This window comes from Zootoca vivipara, chromosome 5 (genome assembly GCF_965207765.1).
Source record: "Zootoca vivipara chromosome 5, rZooViv2.hap1.1, whole genome shotgun sequence".
Classification (NCBI taxonomy): domain Eukaryota; kingdom Metazoa; phylum Chordata; class Lepidosauria; order Squamata; family Lacertidae; genus Zootoca; species Zootoca vivipara.
In genome coordinates this window covers 44,655,165-44,676,196 of record NC_142588.1, presented here as the reverse complement: position 1 = coordinate 44,676,196, position 21,032 = coordinate 44,655,165, and the positions used below count along the sequence as shown (strand labels likewise).

Below are 21,032 nucleotides of genomic sequence, written 5' to 3'. Positions count from 1 at the left end.
CTGCAGAAGCTTTCCAAGGGCATCCCAACCATACAAAAGCTCTGTCATTGACAAAAACCACAGACACAGGCCTTAAGGAAGCTTTGGGCAGCGCTGAATTTAATAGCTTATTTCCTCTGCCACTGAGACTGAGATCAATTGCCTGAAATTTCTACAAAACGAGGTGAATATGGGTTTCCCTGCTTTTCTTCTTTCTTGCACACCTCTCTCGACCATTCCCCCCCTCCCCCCTCCAACATATACCCTTTTTTGATGAATGAGTTCAGTTTAACTTAATAACAATCTCTGGTTTTGAAGCAGAAGAGCCTCGCAAGAAGTTGCCATCTGTTTTGTTGTGTCCAAAAATGGCCAGCGTTCTTTTGGCTTGCCAGTCTAGTACCTGAATGCGGCTCAGAATGACACAGGCTGCACAGTAGTCAATCTATTGTTCAGGAAATTTCCATTCGAAACACCTGCGCAACGTTGGCTTGTTTGTTGGCTAATAGCTCCAGCTGACCTTGGTTTTTGTGTTCAAAGTCAACTTGGTGAAGGAGGATAAAGCTCCATCTTTTAAACCTGGGATGTGGAAGCTGTGACTCCAACTCCCTTCAGCCTCAGCCAGCATGCCTAATGGCCAGAAATTATATACATAAGTCCAAACAGCAAGTGGAGATCCACGGGCTCCCTTTTCCATTCTGTAACTTGGTTTTCGCAGTCTTTGTCAGCCTTCCCATACTTGCTGAAACCTTTGCCTTGGCTGGAGCAGCTGGTGAGGTAGTCTAATTTGCAGGTGGCACTAAATGATTTAGGATGGTAAAAAGGAACTGTGAGGAGCTCGGAAAGGATCTCTCCATACCAGGCGAATATTTTTTATTTATGAATCAACTTTTACATGACATTTGCTTAATGGTGTGATGCAACACTTCTCACAGCATCTTATTGTATGGTGTGGATAATACCAGAAACAACACCTGCGTTGCGCCGCTTTTCTCGGAGGAAAGTTGCCAGCTTGGGAAGAACCTCCTTTTGCTTAACCTCAAGGTTTCAGATACAGTGGAACCTCGGTTTATGAACACCTTGATTTACGAATTTTCGGTTTACAAACGCCGTGGACCCACCTGGAACGGATTAATTCACTTTCCATTACTTTCAGTGGGAAAGTTCGCTACAGTTTATGAACGCTTCAGTTTATGAACAGACTTCCGGAACCAATTGTGTTCATAAACCGAGGTACCACTGTACTACCCTCACAGCATGGGGAAGGAGCCCCTGTTTTAGAGGCCTCTATACTTTGAAAAGGGACCCAGGTGGCGCTGTGGTTAAACCACTGAGCCTAGGGCTTGCCGATCAGAAGGTCGGTGGTTCGAATCCCTGTGACGGCGTGAGCTCCCGTTGCTTGGTCCCAGCTCCTGCCAACCTAGCAGTTCGAAAGCACGTCAAAATGCAAGTAGATAAATAGGAACCGCTACAGCGGGAAGGTAAACGGCGTTTCCGTGTGCTGCTCTGGTTTGCCAGAAGCGGCTTTGTCATGCTGGCCACATGACCTGGAAGCTATACGCCGGCTCCCTCGGCCAATAATGCGAGATGAGCGCGCAACCCCAGAGTCGGTCACGACTGGACCTAATGGTCAGGGGTCCCTTTACCCTTTACCTTTATACTTTGAAAATAATACCAGAATGTGTGCCAGGTTAAGCAAAATGAGATGGTAGATTTGTAGGTCTTAATCTGCATTCTCTGTCAAAAGAAACAAGTACCCTATCAGCAATAATGGTTCTTTAGTCCATTGGAAATAATGTTTTTTTTATCATACAAGCTTTGACTCTGGGTGTCTGTCTCCATCTGATAGTGTGGAAAGCTTTTCAAGGTTCCAGAAGGAGACTGTGTCAGGGCCAAATTGGCCAGCCCCAGTAATAGCGTTCTGATGTCAGGTGTCTTGTTTTTAAAATAAATCTCAGTGGTGTTGTGGATCAGGTACGTGAACAAAGATTTAATAAGTTCTTAAATAGGTGCTTTCTCTTCCAAAATAAATGGAAATCTTTAATAGCAGGACATTGCTGCACACCTCAGATAGGCAGGAGCCAGCAGTCATGTTTGTGTGATATTTCTTTCTGAATTAATCAGGAGATAGCTAAATCAGCTAACCTTCCAGAGGCTTGTAAATTCCTAGAGCAAATTCCCCCCTTGGATCCACATGGCAGATCTCGTCTCTGATATGCCAATCTCGCTACGTGTGCAGAGCTCCTATTGACGTCAGCAAGAGATACAGACTTTCAGGGATAAGAGAAGTTTGGAGTATCATTTGAGCTTCTCAAGGGAGTTTTATTTTTAGACTGAGGAAGGGGGATTTTTCTTAAATTGGTGATATGGTTGATTTTCTCAGTGGAAATCATACTAAAGCTTACGTTGTGTGTATATCTGAGTGCTTGATGAGAAGGTCAAAATTAAATGAACAGGAGGATTAAAACGTCTTTTTGTGTGTGTGTGCTAGAGACAGCTAATTAGTTCTATCAGCAACCTTTGAAAGGATGTGTCCACTTTCTATTTCAGTGAAAATGTTCTCTCTTTTTGCAATTGAGAACTGTACAGAAACATTCCATTCATTCCAGCCTACTGTTTTTTTTAAAAAAAGGCACATCTGTCAGCATTAAAGCTCTAGACAGCAGTCGATAGTTGAATCATAGTGTGTTCATAACCCTTGGCATTTAAATCTGAGCCCTAAAGGTCAAGTTGTGTTCAAATCAAACATCTGAGATCTGGAAAGTTATTTATAGAATGTATTACGCTTGAAACCATTTAAATGAATGCAAGTATCTTTCAAATAGTCAATTGCTCTGTATAGCGTATATGTACTATACCAGGCACCCCCAAACTGCGGCCCTCCAGATGTTTTGGCCTACAACTCCCATGATCCCTAGCTAACAGGACCAGTGGTCGGGGAAGATGGGAATTGTAGTCCAAAACATCTGGAGGGCCGAAGTTTGGGGATGCCTGTACTATACCATCTGCCTAAACTTCATACTTCCATTTGTAAATCCAAATATGCTTGGATTGAACGTGAAAATATAGAATATACACATTAGAATTGTTTGTGATCAAATCATACTTTGCAAAAAGAAGAAGAAGAAAGGCCTTACAGGAAGATCAGAAATTTATTCCTCCCTTTTTTCAGATGGTTACTAAAACTGAGAGGTCAGAGTATTGTGTGGGATGATTCCCCTATGTTTTAAATGAAATGCAAGCATTTTGGTGTGAAGAGCAACATACACAGCCAATTCTGCATGCTCTCTTTGGGCATTCAGACCATGCAATTATCATCATGGCCCAGAGACAGGGGCTGCAGGTGTTCATTCTGTGCCCACCCCAGTCCATAGCTGTCCATGCATTTGGAGGCCGGAGCAGGGCAGCCTACCAAATGCCCGAGGGTTTCAGCTCCCAGAGACAGCCTATGTCCTTATGGCAGGCTGCCTTATTGCTGACATGCTCCAAGTTCCATGGATGATGTTGGGGAGGGGCCAGCACAAGGCCCAATGGTGGAGGGTGGGATGAACAACCACATCCCTACTTTCCTACCCTGCATGATGTCAACTACAGGGCTACAGTCTCAGTCAGAACCAAGACCCGTCAAACCCTTTTGAACAGTGGGAGGCAAATGTGCATATTATCAATTCTGGAAAGACCTTTTGCACAGCCAAGTGGCTCCCTAGTTAAGCAGAGACTTGGTCCAATGTCTCCCAAGACCCAAAGTGATTGCTGTTTCAATTGTGGACATTTTAAACGCTGGAAACAAAGGTTCCTTCCCGTGATCTGAAAGGTTTGGTAACCCTGCCTATTGCAGTCTTCTTTGGAGGGCTTTCCACAGTTGTGCAACATTCCTAATTATTCTGAAATCCTATCAAGTTAAAAAGATTGATGGCCACATCGCAAGTTGTCTTACAGAAGGCTGAAGAAGTAGAAAAACTGTACTATTGGGGGGAGTGTATGTGGAATTCAGAGAGGATTTTGAAGATCTTTGAAAATCGCCAGCAATTAATGCTTGTGCATCCAAGAATTTTACTCCCAGCATCTTTTGTTCTGCAGGTATAATATCAATTTTTATTCTATTTTTATCTTTTTTTAATGCTTTCAATCATGAAATACAAATCCCCCCCCACAAATGTGCAGAACATCCTTGCAGTTATTGTCTATTTTGTTCCATAACTATGGAATGATTGGTAACTTAATCTTTGGTCTAGTTGGATGTCTGCCTGCATTGACCAATGGAGCTTTGTCTCAGCACCGGTTCTGCATTAGATGTGTGACTTAGCTCAAAAGGTCTATCCGTAAAGAGCCATGACCCTCAACGTCATAAATACTGGGCAAGGGGGAGAAGCTTATTTCTGAGTTTTTCAGCTGATTAGAGTATTTGTTAATGCATGAGAACGTGATGGACTTTGTTATTTATACCCTAATGTTGATGCAGATGCTATTCTTGCTAGCTATTTTTAACTGCTTTTTGCTTCATGGAAACTTTTGTGAGAAGGAAACATTTCCGGTGCACATATTTGTAAGGTTCTAATTTACTGGATCCATGCATGCTTGTTTGGGGTTAACTGGAACAGGAATTCTGGTATTCTAAGCACACCAATGGGTGCAATAGACATTGGGGCTCTGGAATGCGTTCAGCCTGTTCCACGTTGATGGTTGTGGCTTTTATTAGCTTTTGCAAGCAAAGCAGAACTCATTATCGGGTTGGAAAATGTATTGATTTATTTAAATATTTATACATTGCACTTTCATATAAAATATAGCAGGGCAGTATACAACCTCAAAACACCATGTTACATTAAGAGCATCAAACATGCCAGTAAAAACTGATTGGCAAAGGATCTCAGGTCTGAAAGGTCTATCTGAAGAATACAGTTTTTAAGAGACATCTGAAGTGGTGCAGGGTTTATACCTGCCCAATCTCTATTGGCAAGGAGTTCCACAGCGCAGGGCCTTCCGCACTAAAGATTTGGTCCCTGGTAAAGGCCAGCCAAACCTCAGGGGCTTGTGGGACTGCCCAAAGTTCCTCATCAAAAGACTACTGAAGTACGCAGGGCCCAAAATGTTTAGGGCACTGCAGATTCATGCAAGAACCTGGAACCTGGTCCAGTAGCAAATTGGTAACCGGCGGAGCTCTCTAAGCAGCTGGGATCTAAACAGAGTAACATGCTGCTAGTAACCTGCTTCTCTGAGCAGTTGACCCACTGTATTCTGCATTAGCTGCAGCTTGCAGACCAGATACAAGGGCAGCCCCACGTACAACACATTACAGTAATCCAGTTTTGAGGTCACCAATGTCTGTGGCTGAAATAAAACCAAGAAAATGGTTGCTCCTTTGAAACCTAGCAGCTCCCTCCGCTGAAACTCCGCAACATGCCCGTTGCCCTAGAGACGCGCAGCAGAACTATCAAACCTTGGAGGAAACTAACCTCCTATGTTTCTGCCTGAAGCATTGTTCTCCTTGTGACTCATCCAAAGAAGCAACAGGTAGAGTCTCCTAACTGCGGCTAATTATGCTGTCTCTCTGCACTAGGAGTGATGGAGTGATCCACCCACATCCAATGCAGAGACCTAGCAGAGTTGGCAACCTCCAACAACAGGGGACTGGAAGGTGAAAACGATGAATCATGCAGACACAACAAGACAGCAACCTTGGTGACTGAGGACTTGGGGATTAATGGGTACTTGGGATGGGGGGGTCAGTTATTTGGGATGAAGCACATGCCATGCATGCAGAAGATATTGGGTTCAATTCCTGGCATCACCCCTTAAAATTGGGTTAGAGCAGGTGATGGGAGGGGCCTCTTTTAGAGAGCTTGCACAGCCACTGCCAGTGAGAGTAAACAGCCCTAGATGCCCCAACAGTCTGACTTGCTTTAAGCTAGCTTTCTATGTTCCCATCCACTTAATTTGCCTTGGCATACACCTGCTGCTCACTCGTAGCATATTAGTGTGTCCTGGTGGAAAGACAGATAACCATTATGGTTATCTAATGGTATGAAGATGTTTTGCAGAAGTGATTGCACTATGCTTTGTGGAAAGCGAAGCAGAACCTAGGTGCTCTGTTTTAGTGGAGGGCATGAAGGAATATTGGGGAGATGGTTTACATGGAAGCTTGGTCATGTCGAAAAGGATGTCCCCTGCAAATCCTCTCCTTAAAATGAAACAATAAAACCCTTGCACGAGGGCTTATTTTGTCTGATGAGCTTGTAAATGGTGTGTTCGCCAAGAGATGATAAGTAGGACAGATTCTCAAACTACAGGGCAGTTGCCAAAGTAGTCCTTAGCTCAAGTCCACACTTGACAGATGAACACATACAAATGTAGCGCAGACCAGAAATAGGCTGATCCATATAGATTATGAATTATGGATCCTGCTTGCCAGTCTTGCCTGGGGAGAAATAGCCGATCCACTCCCCTGGAGTTCTTATTCCTGTTTAGCAGTCTTTACAGCCACTCCTAAAATGCCCCTATCCTGTTAATTCTTTACGGCCATCCTTGCCTTGCCTCCCCTGCTGCTTCTACGTTGCAGGCGAGAAGCTTCATGGGTCAGGGATTAGGAGAAAGTGAAGGAAAACGGAGCTATTCCCAGGACAGGCTGTTCTTGTTGGTGAGACCTCAAAGCTTCTCTTGGCAGTGGACCTAGTGCACTTGCATTGTGTGCTTAATCGCCAGGCCACCTTTGCCTCTACAGTTGCTCGTTCACAATGAGTTTTTCCATTCAGCTTTTTTTCTAAAAACACACACAAGCAGATGTGGAAACTACTAAGGCTCTGAAACATCAGGGCATCAAAGGGAGAGCGCTCTTTTTAAGCACATGTCACTGTGGCTGCAATTTAGGTTGTGAAATATCTCATTAGATTGAAATGTCGTAACAGGCCATCTCCGGCCCTTTTGTGCAAGGGTCCTTTAGAAGTGCTGAGACATTGCTCTTGTGAAATATGCTGGAAGTAGTTGCATCTGTGGTCCCCCCCCTGGCATTTAGTATAGCACTCTGTTCCCATTGCCTTCACCGCCCCTTTACCTGGTAGCTGGGCACAGTACCACAGATGGTGAATGAACCTGAATGAGGGTCTCTGGTGGGGATTTTAATGTACTGCATAGCACATGTGGAGACAAGCATACCTTTCAACTGTGCCAATTTAAGCGAGACATCCCATTTTTGCCATGCTCTCATGCAAGTTACCTGGCTCCTGTGACATCACGGCCCTGAAAGACACACATCCTGGTTTTGCTCTGGGGCATGTTGGAGGGTATGGACATGTGATCTTTCACATGTTCTGGTCCCAAGCCACCTCAGAAGGTCAAAATCAGCACTGTGATTCAAATCTGGAAACAGAAAGGGAGTCAGTGCAATTGGCAAAGCACTGGTGGGACAGTAAGAAAAGCTGGTCCAATGTACACAAGTTAGAGTAGACCAGATGGGTGGGTAAGCAGGTTACTTTCCATTCTTCAGTCCTCTGAGCTCTTTGGGGGTGGAAATTCACATTTTAGGCAGCAAAGGGGAGGCTTCTTCAAAAACATAGTGAATGACTTGGTTTAAAGCAAGCAGAGGTAATCAATGTGTAAAATTGGAACTATGAAGGAAGAGCAAGGGAATTATTTACCTCTTCCCTCACTATTTGCATCTGATATACATTATCTGCAAAATTGTCATGGGTCAAGGAAATGCTAAAAGAGATCTGAGGATAGTGATAATTGTCCGCAGGTTCCCATAGCCCTGCTGGATGAGAGACAGATGGATGGAGCTTAATAGGTTGACCCAGATACTCTTGTCAGCTACTGTTGTTCGGCCACAACACTATGGTGTGCTAACCAAAGATCACAGTCCTATTTGAAAGTAAATCCTATTGAAATAAATGGGACTTACTTTTGAGTAAAGATGTTTGCACCGTGCTATGGGAAATTCATCAGGTTGTGCACATATAAGACTGTTGCGACAATATTTGATTAGTGATTATGGAACCACAATAGTAATTGCTTGTTGAAGTGCAATGAGAATTAATTGATGTTTAGTATGCAACAAAATGTGAAGTGCTCTGGAACTGTTAAGTACCTTTAAGACAGGCATGTCAAACATGTGGCCCTCCAGATGTTTTGGACTACAATTCCCATCTTCCCTAACCACTGGTCCTGCTAGCTAGGGATCATGGGAGTTGTAGGCCAAAACATCTGGAGGGCCGCATGTTTGACATGCCTGCTTTAAGACAAACACTCAGTGGATAAAACAGCTGGAAAACTGCTGTTTGGATCCACAGTGCTGCGTTCTTCCTACACTTAAGGAGCGCCTTCACAATAAGGACATAAATAAGATCAGGCATAGGGAAACTTGGCCCTTCAGATGTTTGGGGACTACAACATCCCTCGCTAACAGGACCAGTGGTCAGGGATGATGGGAATTGTAGTCCCAAAACATCTGGCGGGCCGAGTTTGCCTATGCCTGAATAAGATGAACATTCCTTCCCTCCCCTTCCCCTCTCTGAGGCCCCCAAATACCATGACAAACCTTGCTGCTACTTATTTCACTGTCCACTCTGCTTCAGTGTATATATAATAGTCTCTTCTCAGCTGACTTGGGATCTTTAAAGAAGGAAAAAACAGAGCTATTTATTTAATAGAGTGATCATTTACATGGTTCTTACAGGGCTGCTTGTAAGGACCTTCCTTAACTCCATATCCTTGGTGGTGCTGTTCAGCCTTTGGTGTGGAAAACATTGGAAGAAGTGGGAACTTTACGTGTGTGTGTGTGTGTGTGTGTGTGTGTGTGTGTGTTTCACAGTTGCTGCTTGTCCTGCAGTACTACATTGCACTGTGATTTCAAAACAACCACCGTAACTCCAGCCTGTTTGAATTTTTGTTCCGGCCTTCCTTTGCCCCCAAGCTTATGATCATCAGCATGTTACTTCAGGGAACCACCTCCTTGGCTGCCTGATTAGTCTGTAATCCTTTTCCTTTTCCTCAGAAGCAGAATAGCCTAATTTTATCGGTCATTGGCCATTTGTTTCCTCTTAATTCTCACTGATAAAAATACAGCTTGACCAGGAAGTCCGTGCTACTGACCCCTGGAAACTGTCTGCAAATGTTACTTTAAACTGGAGGACATCTGGAGTTGGTGGGAATAGGCTTCATAAATCTTTGGTTTCCAAAAGTAGATATTGTAATATGGTGGGGTGGCCACATATCCTGCTTTACAAAGGCCAGTGTGGTGTTGTGCTTCAAGTCTCAAACTAAGAGTCCAGACTCTGGTACGTTCTAATCACAACTGGACCATGAATGAAGCCCACTGGATGACTTTGGGCCAGTCATGGTCTCTCAGCCCAGGGTTGTTGTGAGGTTAAAATGGAGAGGAGGAGAACAATGTATGCCATCTTGGAGGAAAGGTGGGGTATAAATATTGTGATGTGATGATGTCCCGCTGAGAGAGATTGCGTGGAAGGAGAGCAGGGGGCTTTGAAGTTGAACCCGGAGAGCAAGACTGAGCAGGCATATGGGTTGCCTAGAGCTTCAGGGAATCTGACCCTCCTGCCTCACGGCAGGCTGCCAGTAACGGAAAAAACAAGAAGCTCTTACCAAGGCATTTTATTCAATATTTACATAGAGGGACGTAGGATGCAGTCCCTCAGATAATGGCGTTGCTCTGGGTAAAGTCCCACCCTCTCCGTCTCTCCTATTATACATCATCCTTGTGCTGGTTGATCTGTGTTTCGGCCTCTTAGTTTTCTGTTCTCCTACTCTCAATGCCCGCTAGGTTCTGGGAGAGGGGCGGAGGGATCTGGAATACTTTCTAAAGACACTGAGTCTGTCAGCTGTCTCTCCCCTGGTTCTTCTTCTTCCTCCTGCTCCTCTCCCAATATTTCCCAGCTTCTCCCCTCTTCAGCCTCTGAACTATGACCTTCTGCAAACCACTGTTGTAAATCTATACTGTCTCCCTCTTCTCTGGGAAGTGCAGGAGATTGGGGGGCCGGGCGGTCCGCACCATTCCTCCTCAGTCCTGTCCCTGACACCTAGTCCTGGTCTTATTCAGTATAAGGAGATGTATTTCTGTTTAAATTATAATAATTCTGTCTGAATTTGCATTTATAGATATGAAGCAAATTTTATTTTAAAATCTTTTTTTTTTTGAGAGGAGCCTTTTTTGGTTGTGGATTTCCTCCCTCCCCACCATTTGTAAAGCGAGTTGTGGAAGAAAATTTTGCCGTGTTGCCCCTTTAAACGAGTGCTCCTATTTTTTAAAAGGTCCTTTTTTATTAATACTTGCTGTTGATCCTTATATCCAAGATTTATTTCAAGGCATATTTCTATCCTGTGTCTTAGTATCAATAATGCTTCTCAGCACATCCAATGTCACTAATTCATCTGACCCACATGGATTCCAATATGGGAGGACTCCTGTTCAAAGCTCTAGCCTGCCTGAAACAGAAGCTGTGTGATGTCATTCTGGCCTTGTGGGGAGGGAAGAGGAGGGTTGAGGACGGAGAAAGGTGCCATAAACACAGCTGCTGCTGCTTTTGGACCATATGCTTCTCTCCCTCCATGGGAGAAGCAGAGTACCAATGGCATCCAATTGGCACTACAAGGTTTTGAAGAGGAAATGGCATCTAAAAAGAGTACCTTTCTGTTTTAGTATTATTCTGAAAGTGATATTTCATGGGTGTGGTTTCCACCAGGCTAAAAATAAATGTCAAGCCACAAAACGGACAGAAGATGGTAAGCAGTCTGTATTAATAAAAAAATACTACAATTGGTACCATTTTCCTCCAGGAGAGGAACGCTGCATAGGAAGTCAGTATAATGATCTAGTAGTGTAACAATAGGTGCATTCAAGTCTCTGCCAACAATTTCAAGTAGTCTCAAACTGATTATTTTAATTAATGGACCATGATGTTGTCATTGTCCATAAATATGTCTGTTCACTGCTGTTTACTACGTAGTTTGCTTTTGCCCAACCCATGACAGTAAATCTCACATCAGTGACTAGAGGAAAGCTTAATCTTCTGTTACGGTAGTATTGGTAAGATGATCAGAGTGGAGCAAGGGCTTAAAATGGACTTTTGAATGTGGTAAATCTTATCAAGTCCTCAAATGATCAACCTCAGCTCCAAAATGCAGCTCCACTGCAACATGCGAGACCCAAAACAAAATGTGGCCGTGTAGAGTGCTTCCTGTTCAGGATTCCTGCTATTCTCTTCTATTTCCCCTTCTTAATTTCTTATCCCCAACAGTCAGTCAGGATACCAGACCCACTGTGCAAGTTCAGTCCTCATTGAGCTAATTTGTTTTTCTCTTTTTGGCAGCGGCGGGGTGTGTGTGTGTGTGTGTGTGTGTGTGTGTGTGTGGTGTGTCGTGTCTCCTTAAGATTCCCCCCACTTGTAATTTTTTTTTTGGTACTTTTATGTTCCCCACATACCTGCCAACTTCTTCCTGAGCATGAGTGATGCTTTGGCAACAAAAGCATCGGCACTCACGGCCTGAACATAGAAAATAAAAGGAGCAATGTATGTGGTGTAGCTGAGAACTGACTCAGTATGAAATGCCTACGTATTTCTACAAGCTGCTTGGTACCGTTGTCAGAGGAGAGACTCGTAACAGAAGCACCTTCAATGGAAAAGCAGAGAGTAAAATCAAGGCAGGTTTGTCAAATGCAGAAGTGGAGACATGGCAGCCTGGAGCTGGAGCCAAAAGCATATTTTTATTTTTTCAGGGAAGTTGGGACTCTTTCAAGCTTTAGAAAATCTGTACAAGGAAAGTGGTTGTGTAAATAATGTGGATCTTTTTCTTTTTGGTCTTGCATACAGAGTTGAAATGTTCATATTCCCCATATTAAGAACAAACATTTATATCATTTGAATCACGGGCATCACATGGGAAATTGACTATGGGGCTGTGACATCTTGGGGGGAGTGAGTGGTGAAATTACATCGTTCAAAAATCTATCTTCAAGAAACATAAGAATTTTTAAAAGTAATGAATCATTCATACATTTGCAGGCTGCCTTGTCACGTTATGTTCAGAATTAAAACCTGGTTGAAGTAAGTCTTAGTTTCTGTCGTAAAGAGTCCAGACAATGGCAGTTGCTGGCGGCATTCCCCGTATGTTAGCAAGATAATATGTGCCACTAGAATTTCCCCCTCTTTTGTTGCTCTTTCATGATGACGTTTCCTGTTTAGACTTAAGATGCTGCAGGACAAAAGCTCCACCCAAATTGTGAAAAAGAAGCTTTTTCCCCTATGAAGGAAGGGTTTCTACTTTTAAAAATGCTTTGTTGTTTCCTCCTTGCAGAGTAATATAACACTGGGTTTGTTTGGGGTTTCCCCCTCCCACCACCAACTCTCTGTGTATATTTGTGAACTGTCAGAAGGTTAATTCCACATAAACTGAATACTGCCTTCATTTAAAAAGAAAGGTGACTGTAGTCTGCTGCCTACAGATTCCTCCTGCAATCCCACCTCATCTCAAGTTCCTCACCCCTACTCCCTTTTTCTTTAAATGACGCCCCTAATGTAATGGACTGACCTAATGGGAACTCACTGATCTTTTAAGCACCCTTGTAAGAAGCTACACAATTCCCCTCTGCCCACCTGATGTTGCGCCATTTTTGTTCCAACCCTGCTGTCATACTCCTTCCTGCCACCATTGTGCAAGAAGCCAAACCAGAGGTATACCTGATTATCTGTGACAATGCATAATCCAGCATTGTTACAAGCATACTGTGTTACAAGCATACTGATAATACTCTGCCCCATATCTCTGGGATTTTCGAATGTGATATAAAGGACGAGAGGAACAAGTCAACCTAATGTAGGGCATGTGTTGGGAATCTTTTCTCCTTTTTCTAGGGCTGAATTCCCTCTTTTTGCATGGCTTAATGTCCTCTCCGCGCGCTGAGAAAGGGCAGCCTGCAGCAAGTGAAGTAGTGAGGCAGAAAGTGATACCTTCCCGCATGGCTGGTTTTCTCAGAATGGGACAGATGTTTGGGGAGGAGCATGGCTTAGGGAGAGTGCCAGGGGCTGGATTTAAAAGCCTGGTAAATCAGATTGCACCCAGGGGCTAGAGGTTTCCCATGCCTGATGTAGTGCTATTTCCGCAAAGAACAGCATCAGTACCATAGCATCACCTCCTGGGATCAGCCATCCAGGAAGGAGCAGAACTACTGTGGAAAGGTGTCCCTACTCCCATCTGGGAGGTGGCCCAGCAGGGTACCATGGTCAATACTGCCAAAAGTCACAACAAAGTCCACAAGAATCCATAGGATCATAGTCCAAATCTCTCTAGAGCAGGGTCCCCAAACTAAGGCCCGGGGGCTAGATGCAGCCCAATCGCCTTCTAAATCCAGCCCACGGACAGTCCGGGAATCAGCATGCTTTTACATGAGTAGAATGTGTCCTTTTATTTAAAATGCATCTCTGGGTTATTTGTGGGGCCTGCCTGGTGTTTTTACATGAGTAGAATGTGTCCTTTTATTTAAAATGCATCTCTGGGTTATTTGTGGGGCCTGCCTGGTGTTTTTACATGAGTAGAATGTGTCCTTTTATTTAAAATGCATCTCTGGGGTTATTTGTGGGGCATAGGAATTCGTTCATATTATTTTTCAAAATATAGTCCAGCCCCCCACAAGGTCTGAGGGACAGTGGACCGGCCCCCTGCTGAAAAAGTTTGCTGGCCCCTGCTCTAGAGCATACAACTACATTTCTAAGATAGGTTTGGGTGATCACAGCAATATCTGTGTGAAACCTATGCCTAAAACCAGACTAACTAATCTGTTTCATCTGGGAACACCTGGAATTGTCCAGACACCATCTTTTCAAATCCTTTATCCCTAAATTTGAGACCAACCTATAATAAAATGTCTCCCCACCCCTTCACCCTAGAAAATGGCATGACTTTTTTCACTTGATATAGCCGTAATTGTGGTGCGGATGTTTTTAATTTCGTTTAATCAATTAATTGTGGGTTATAATAGGATATTGAAGGGGTGGGGGAGAATTGACCCCAAGGAATTTATTCAGAAACCAATGGAGTTAATACAGTCTCAGCGTGGATCCCGGTTTCCATTAGCAATAACGGAGTCCCTCTTGACTTCGTGGAACCAAGATATTGTCCCTTGTTTGCCTCTGGGGACTGGATTCTTCTCCAGTGTGTTTATTTTCCACCATAAAAGCATCCTTTTGTAAACACATGGTATCATGGTTGATGTGAACAACATTACAAGAGAGGAACAGCCATTAATCAACATTAATTCATTGGGTAATTAAGCCTGTGACCTCTGACATCGCATCATTAAGTGCTGGGTAGGATTCCACCAGAACATCTGTTCACTGTCAATCTCCCAAGCTGCCTTTATTTACAAAGAGACTTAGCCTTTATCTACTCCCAGACAAACACATAGACTCTGTAATGAGAACTGTTAATAAGCCGTCTGAGCTAGTGCTGTCTTAACCTGAGGACCAGGCACGAGAGCAAACAAAAGGCTCTGTGTGTGTGTCTCTCTCTCTGAGAAAATGTTGACTTTGAGGCATTTGAAAAGCCTTCCAGTTTGTTTTCTATCTTTCGAGATTTCATTTAAATGGACACGTTTGAAATTCAGTTGTAGTTGTGATTGCAACTGCACCTGAAAACCATCTCTTTGGGGGAGTTGGGTTTTGGGTCCTGGAAAGGATGTCCGTTGGACCCGCCAAGTTGATGAACGTTGCTGGAGTTGTGTGAGAACCTGTGCTCAGTGGTCTGCTCCCAAGGCAGAGAACTCTGGGCCAGCTGCGGTTCTTTCCCACAGACATGTCACCAGCCACTGAGAGAGGAAGAGCTCTCTGTGTTTGTCTGCATCGTCGGAAATTGTGTAGATGTGAAAAACAAACCTGTGCTGAACTTTGTGTGCACTGAACGTTCAAGGCCAAACTTGGAGGGGATGACAGTGGATCTGGTTGATTTAAATATGGGTCTGCCTAATCACCTAAAAAGCAAGAACTAGGAGGGTGTGATCTGGGGGGGGGGGCACACAGGTGGTAGGATGCTAACCTGCCCAAAGTAATCTTCCTGCCATCTCCCCCTCAATGCTTTTGTTCTCAGCTGAGCTCCTATGCTGAAAGCAAGGGCAAAAGTACTGGGAGAAGAGAGGCTGCGGGGAGATCGTTTATTTTTATACCACCTTTCATCAATAAAAAGATATTAGGGAAGTGTACAACATGGGTGAAAACATAATACAGCGCAATAAGTCAAACATCGTAAAAAATTTATAAGCGTAGAATATTTTTAAAATGGCAAAAAGACTACTTCAGCAGCATATTCAATAACACCTTCAAGTAAAAGCCAGGGGAAACGGGTGGAGTTATAGCAAGTGATGGAGTCAGCCATATATCTGTCAGAAGGGGAGCCACTATAGATAAGGTTCTCTTTCCAGTGCTTTCTAGGCTGAGCATGGGGAAAAAATTGGCCCCATTAGTATGTTGTCAGGGAATACTAGGGTTTACACAAATGGGGTTTCACTGTTGTGTTTGTTAGGATTCAGCTGTTTTGATGCAGTTTTGGACCGAACAAGAGCATATTTTAACCCTTCAAGCACTACCAGCCTTTCCAGCTGAATAACCTCAGCCCAATCCACTTATCTGAGATTAGAGTTTTCTTAACATAGACAGCTTTCAACCTAGTTTTGACTGCTCTCACCACTGGAAATTAGCCACTGGGATAGTCCTCTTCCAACTACTTGGTGGTAATCGATTCAGTTCAGGTACATTGCAGCTCCTTCACACACGTGTGCTAGGTTGGACTTTCCCTGCCTTCTGCTGTTGCTTCAAAATCCACTGATTGCCATGGCCAGCCCCACTTCCATACCCATAATGAGGCATTAAAAAGTCAGATCTCTTCATCCATTCAGTGAATTCCCACATATCTACTAATGACAACCCAATTTCATGCGGATCACAGCTGAGCAGTAAAACTTGCTTATTGATCCTTTTAGCACTGTTGCACAGTAAGAGTATCTGAGTGGCTTATCTCAGTACAAAGAGCTCTGTCCAAATGCTGAGTCTTTAATGAAAATCACAGATCTCTCTCCCTCTCTCCCTCTCCCTCCAGTGGCATATTCCCCCCCACCCCACCCCACAATGGTGCAAGCTAGAATCCTGATGTGTCAGACCCATTCAGTTAACTTCAAGCCCAAATGGTAAAACTGAGGCATATAATATGGTTCTTCTGCCTAGTTTTTTTGCGGCAGAAGCTGCGATGGAAACCTAGTGAGCCTCTGAACATGGCAGCAGGAATCAAAGTGAGAGGTGAACAGCCTTCATTTTCACACCTCTGCAATTACCATTGTATCCAACGAGATTCCTCCTTTTAGCTTTTCGCTCAGCCAGACAATTTTACCTTGTCTCAGCTGTCTCGGTGCATTATGTCCTTCAAGTCCTCACAAACCCGCACAAACATACACACACACGTACACTCGTCCTCGAGCGAGCCAAGCGAGGATGGTTTTCAAGAGACAGGCTGCAAGCTGGAAAGGTCAGACAGATTAAAGCAGTTGATTGGAATCTTTAACGTAAAGACGTCACAGGCTCAAGAGTGCCGCTATATTACGCTCGGATACAAGCAAATGAGTCATCAACTGATGCTGCTGTTTTTGTAGGACGAGGAACAGAAGGGGAGAAGCCATTGGCTATACTGTGCACCAATCATGCTTGTAACTAGGGAACTCCAGCCTCTCCCCACCCCGATCTTGGCAGACATTCATGTTTTAAAAAACCACACATCGTTTTGGTATGCCTGTGCATACCTTTTTCACCCAGAGTAATTTACATCCTATCTTGCTCACATAGTAACAACTTTTGCTTCTGCTTAATTTGCACCATAATTGCTTTTCATTGCTTTTGTTCTTCAGTATTTAATACTTGTAATAGCTATTTCATCTTCTCCTTACTGCTGTGAGTAAAGGAGTCTACAGATTGCCAAGTCTGATAAGGATACTCTAGCCAACTGTTTTGTATTCTGTTCAGTAATTAGTGTTTATGTAGCTCTGTGAATTCCCCAGGGTGATTTTTAAAACCAGAGAGTAGGGTTCTTTCTAAAACTGTGAAAGGTACAGCAAGATAAGACTCCAAGACAGAGAAGAGGAGGAGAAATGTGTGTTGTGTTTGTTTGTTTGTGTGTGTGTGTGTGTGTGTGTGCGTGCATATGTATCTAAAATTGAAGAAGCAGGAATGTGTGTATTAGAAGATAGAAATGCAGAGTTTTGGAAAGGCGTGTGATGGCATTTCATGGAAGATGCATCTGTAATCAATTCCAGAAACATAGAGTGATTCAGAATGATATGTTTCTTGAATAAAAAGTGCACAGGAGATGAATGCAATGACTGAGGAATAAAGGAACCTGAAGATGGAACAGTCAATGGGACCTGTAAATAGCTTTCAGGTGGAATGAGACTGGAAGTGTCAGAAATTTGCTAGATAATTTTCGAAGCAAATTATCCACGCCAAAACTGGAAGTGTCCATGTACATGTGAACATGCCAGCTCTGAGGGTGCATCTGACAGTATTTTCCAAAAATTGACAACTCTGTCTGATTTTTAATGCATTAATTTGGTAATGCATTGATAGGTAGGAATTCATATTACCTCTATGTTATTAATGCACGATACAAGTATGTGACTTCTCCAAGTACTTTGTTTATATGTCACTTGTAAAGCTGTTCTTTCCTAATGACCTCATCCAGCTGGACACAAGACTAACTCTTTCTACCACAATTGTGATGAGCAGAAGAGCTACCTTTTCTGTGCATTGACTGGCCAAATATTTTCTAATATAAATTTTCAAAAGAGAAAGTCAAAAGTCTGGGGTGGAGGCAGAGTGGAGAACTTGGCAGGGCCCTAATGTTTTTGCTGGTTTTGTGTATGTATGATTACACATATGTTTGGAATACTGCAGGCACCTTTAGGACCAGACCTAGTAATTACATTCGTTTTGCTATTTCCCATAATATTATTTAGACAAAGGGGTTTGATGAGGCAGGTTCATATGGCTCCTTTTGGGGTTGTACTGTGGCAAATAATCTCTTGGATGGACTAGGCATGTGTCCTGTTTTCTGACCGTTGTGGCCTCCTTTTTATGGGTCTTTGAATTTGTTGGGGGGGGGATGTATCGCTGTTTTGCCTGTTTCGGGGTGGGTTTCTGAGCATCGTCAGTTTTTCATCTGCAAAAGGGGTGTTTTGTGTTGCCCACAGCAGTTTATTCATGCAAGGCCAAGAAGATGTGCTCACGATTCCCCATCAACTACAGTGGTACCTCGCAAGACGAATGCCCTGCAAGACTATTTTTCGCAAGACGAATGCGTCTTGCAATTCTATGGGTGACTCGCAAGACGAATTTGTTTTGCGAAAAATTCATCTTGCGAAACGCGGTTTCCCAGAGGAATGCATTGAAATTTAATTAATGCGTTCCTATGGGCAAAAAAAAACAAATTTCAATGCATTCCTATGGGAAACCGCGATTCGCAAGACGAATTTTTCACAAAACGAATTGACTCACAGAACGAATTAAATTCATCTTGCGAGTCACCACTGTACTGTGCATTGACACATAACACAAAACCTTGAACACTCTGCATGTATGTGCGTCCCACAGCTGAGATATGTGGAAAAATAGGAAAGATGTGAACAGAATACAATAAAGAACTTAATCTCACTCTCTTTTCTACTCCTGCAGGGGGTGGAGGAAAGCGCAAAGGGAAAAGCAAAAAGTGGAAGGAAATTTTGAAGTTTCCACATATTAGTCAGTGTGATGATCTTCGAAGAACAATAGGTAAGAACCGTTTTCTTTGCTTTGTTTTTCTAATGTCTTTTATCAACACCCTTTCATGTAGGACGTTGCAGGAGGCTTGGCTTAATATGAATCCTAGGGAATTGTGATTAAATCAGCTCATCATTGTGCCTCCAAGGTAACATTTTAGACTTCTTAACATCTTTTAATTAAGGTCTGATTTATACCCGAAAATGCAAGAAAATGATTGAGGCTTATTCATGGAAGGCTTTATGAATCTCACCCACCCATGTTTACAAGTACCTAAGATGCTTGATGCCTCATTAATTTTAGCAAGGCAGCAATCAATGGCCTGGACTGTTCGCTTGCTAGCAGGTTGGCCTTACATATGAATGGTTCAGTGCGCATGGATTTGCATTCACATGGCTGCATGCGGATATCTTGCATAAGTATCTTGCCCTTGTGGCTTGTATAAATTATGGGCTAGAATAAGGTGGGTTTTAGGTGACGTGGGACATTCTATCTGTTACTGCAGGCATCCCTGTATAGGGAAGTTTTTAATGTTTGATACCTTACTGTGTTTTAATGTGTTGCAAACTGCCCAGTCAGGCGAGCAACATATAAATAATAAATTGTTGTTCTTGTTGTTATCCCATTTTCTTTTTTGGGAACTGTGAGCTGAAAAGTGAAAGGTTTATATACACAAGGCACAAACCACTGAAGACATGCCTTCATCCCATCTGCATTTCTTTTTTAGGAGTTTTGAAGGGGTTGCTCATGCCTAATGGATGTCACACTTTATTTGATTTTTGAGTTGCAGCCTGCCCAGCCCTATTGCAAACTACTGTCCTTGAGTTTAAAGCAGTTTTGCACTTATTCGTATCCAGTTGTCTTCCCAGAAGCACATACAGAGGGTTATTTTGATCGCCAAGTGGCACTGAGATACTAGACCATCAGAGAGAGTGACTGATTAAAGGCCTACCCAATGAGCCGAAGGAAGTTCTGAACCCAGGTCTTCCCGGTAAAAGACAAATACCATCCCAACCTCTCTCAACCTGGTACCTTGCAGTACCAGTTGGACGTGATTCCTCTCCTTCCTGGCCATTGCTGGCTGGGCCTGATGGAAATTGTCATCCAAAAACATCTAGAGGGCATCATGTTGGGGAAGGCTTCTCTGTCCGTTACACCACTGGTGGGTACACCATTGATCATGGTACACCAGACTATCACATACCAAGGGCACTACGAGCTTCTTCTCATCGCTAGCCTTGATTGCAAGTGGAGGCTGAGGTCCCCGGCTCTTTTCTGTCCTGGGACTGTTTTGGTGGCAGCAGCACACAATCCTGGAACAGAACACAGCTATGGGACCCATGGCTTTGCTAAAGCCAAGACCAAGGAGGGAATTTCTGTGTCCTAGCACCTGCCTAGAATGCTGTGCCACTAGTCTAAATTAGACTGTTCTGTGTCATTGCGGGACTTGCTAATAAAGGACTGATCCCTGTGCTGCAGTCTCAGTTCCTCAGCTGCGTGGTTGGGATTTGGAATGAAATCTGCAAAATTCTGTTGCTGTTCCTTTAGTGAAATGGTTGGAATCTTCATTTATGTTGCAGGTGTACTTTACTTACTTTAAATAAAATTGAATAGGCAAAAGCTGGTGGTTGTTATTTTTGATTAACATTGATTACTTTAAAAAGAAACGTCTAATAAACCAAGATCCACCCCCTGCCACACACACATCAAAACAGTGAAGGTGACAAAAAGGCTGATGAGTTGTGTTACCCTGAATTAGTTAAAGAAATGTAGCTGATTTAGTCTTAAATAGCACTATCCGTATTGAAATAAAGATTTTCTTAACTATTTAAAGTTGAAGCCTTCCTGTTTAATCTCTGTCTATGTATTTATAATAATATACTGATTAACCTCTGGTTATGTACAGTCGTACCTTGGTTTTTGAACAGAATGCATTCCAGAAGTCTGTTCAACTTCCAAAACATTCAGAAACCAAGGCACGGCTTCTGATTCGCTTCCAGTTGTTTCCAGGCATGCTGGAAACAATAGCAGAAGCTGCATTGGATGTTCGGCTTCCAAAAACCATCCAAAAACTGGAACACTCACTTCTGGGTTTCAGTCGCTCGGGAGCCAAAACGTACGAGTACCAAGGCATTTGACCACCAAGGTACGACTGTATTGATAATAATTTCACAAGGAAGATGAAAGCAATTGTGAACTCATAACTGTTCAAGTGTAACTCTAACCTCTCGGAAGTTAACTCTAGATTTCTGATTGCGA

General features: G+C 43.3%; 1 protein-coding gene across 2 annotated transcripts in view; it reads left to right on the top strand.

Moving 5' to 3' along the window:
- The window catches only part of GRK5 (G protein-coupled receptor kinase 5), a 155,162-nt gene that overhangs the window by 26,447 nt on the left and 107,683 nt on the right, over positions 1–21,032 (top strand). For both annotated transcript variants that reach the window (XM_035138644.3, XM_035138645.3), the window contains exon 2: positions 18,690–18,785. In XM_035138644.3, the coding sequence (XP_034994535.1) occupies positions 18,690–18,785 (96 nt within the window). The remainder of the gene's footprint in view (positions 1–18,689; positions 18,786–21,032) is intronic.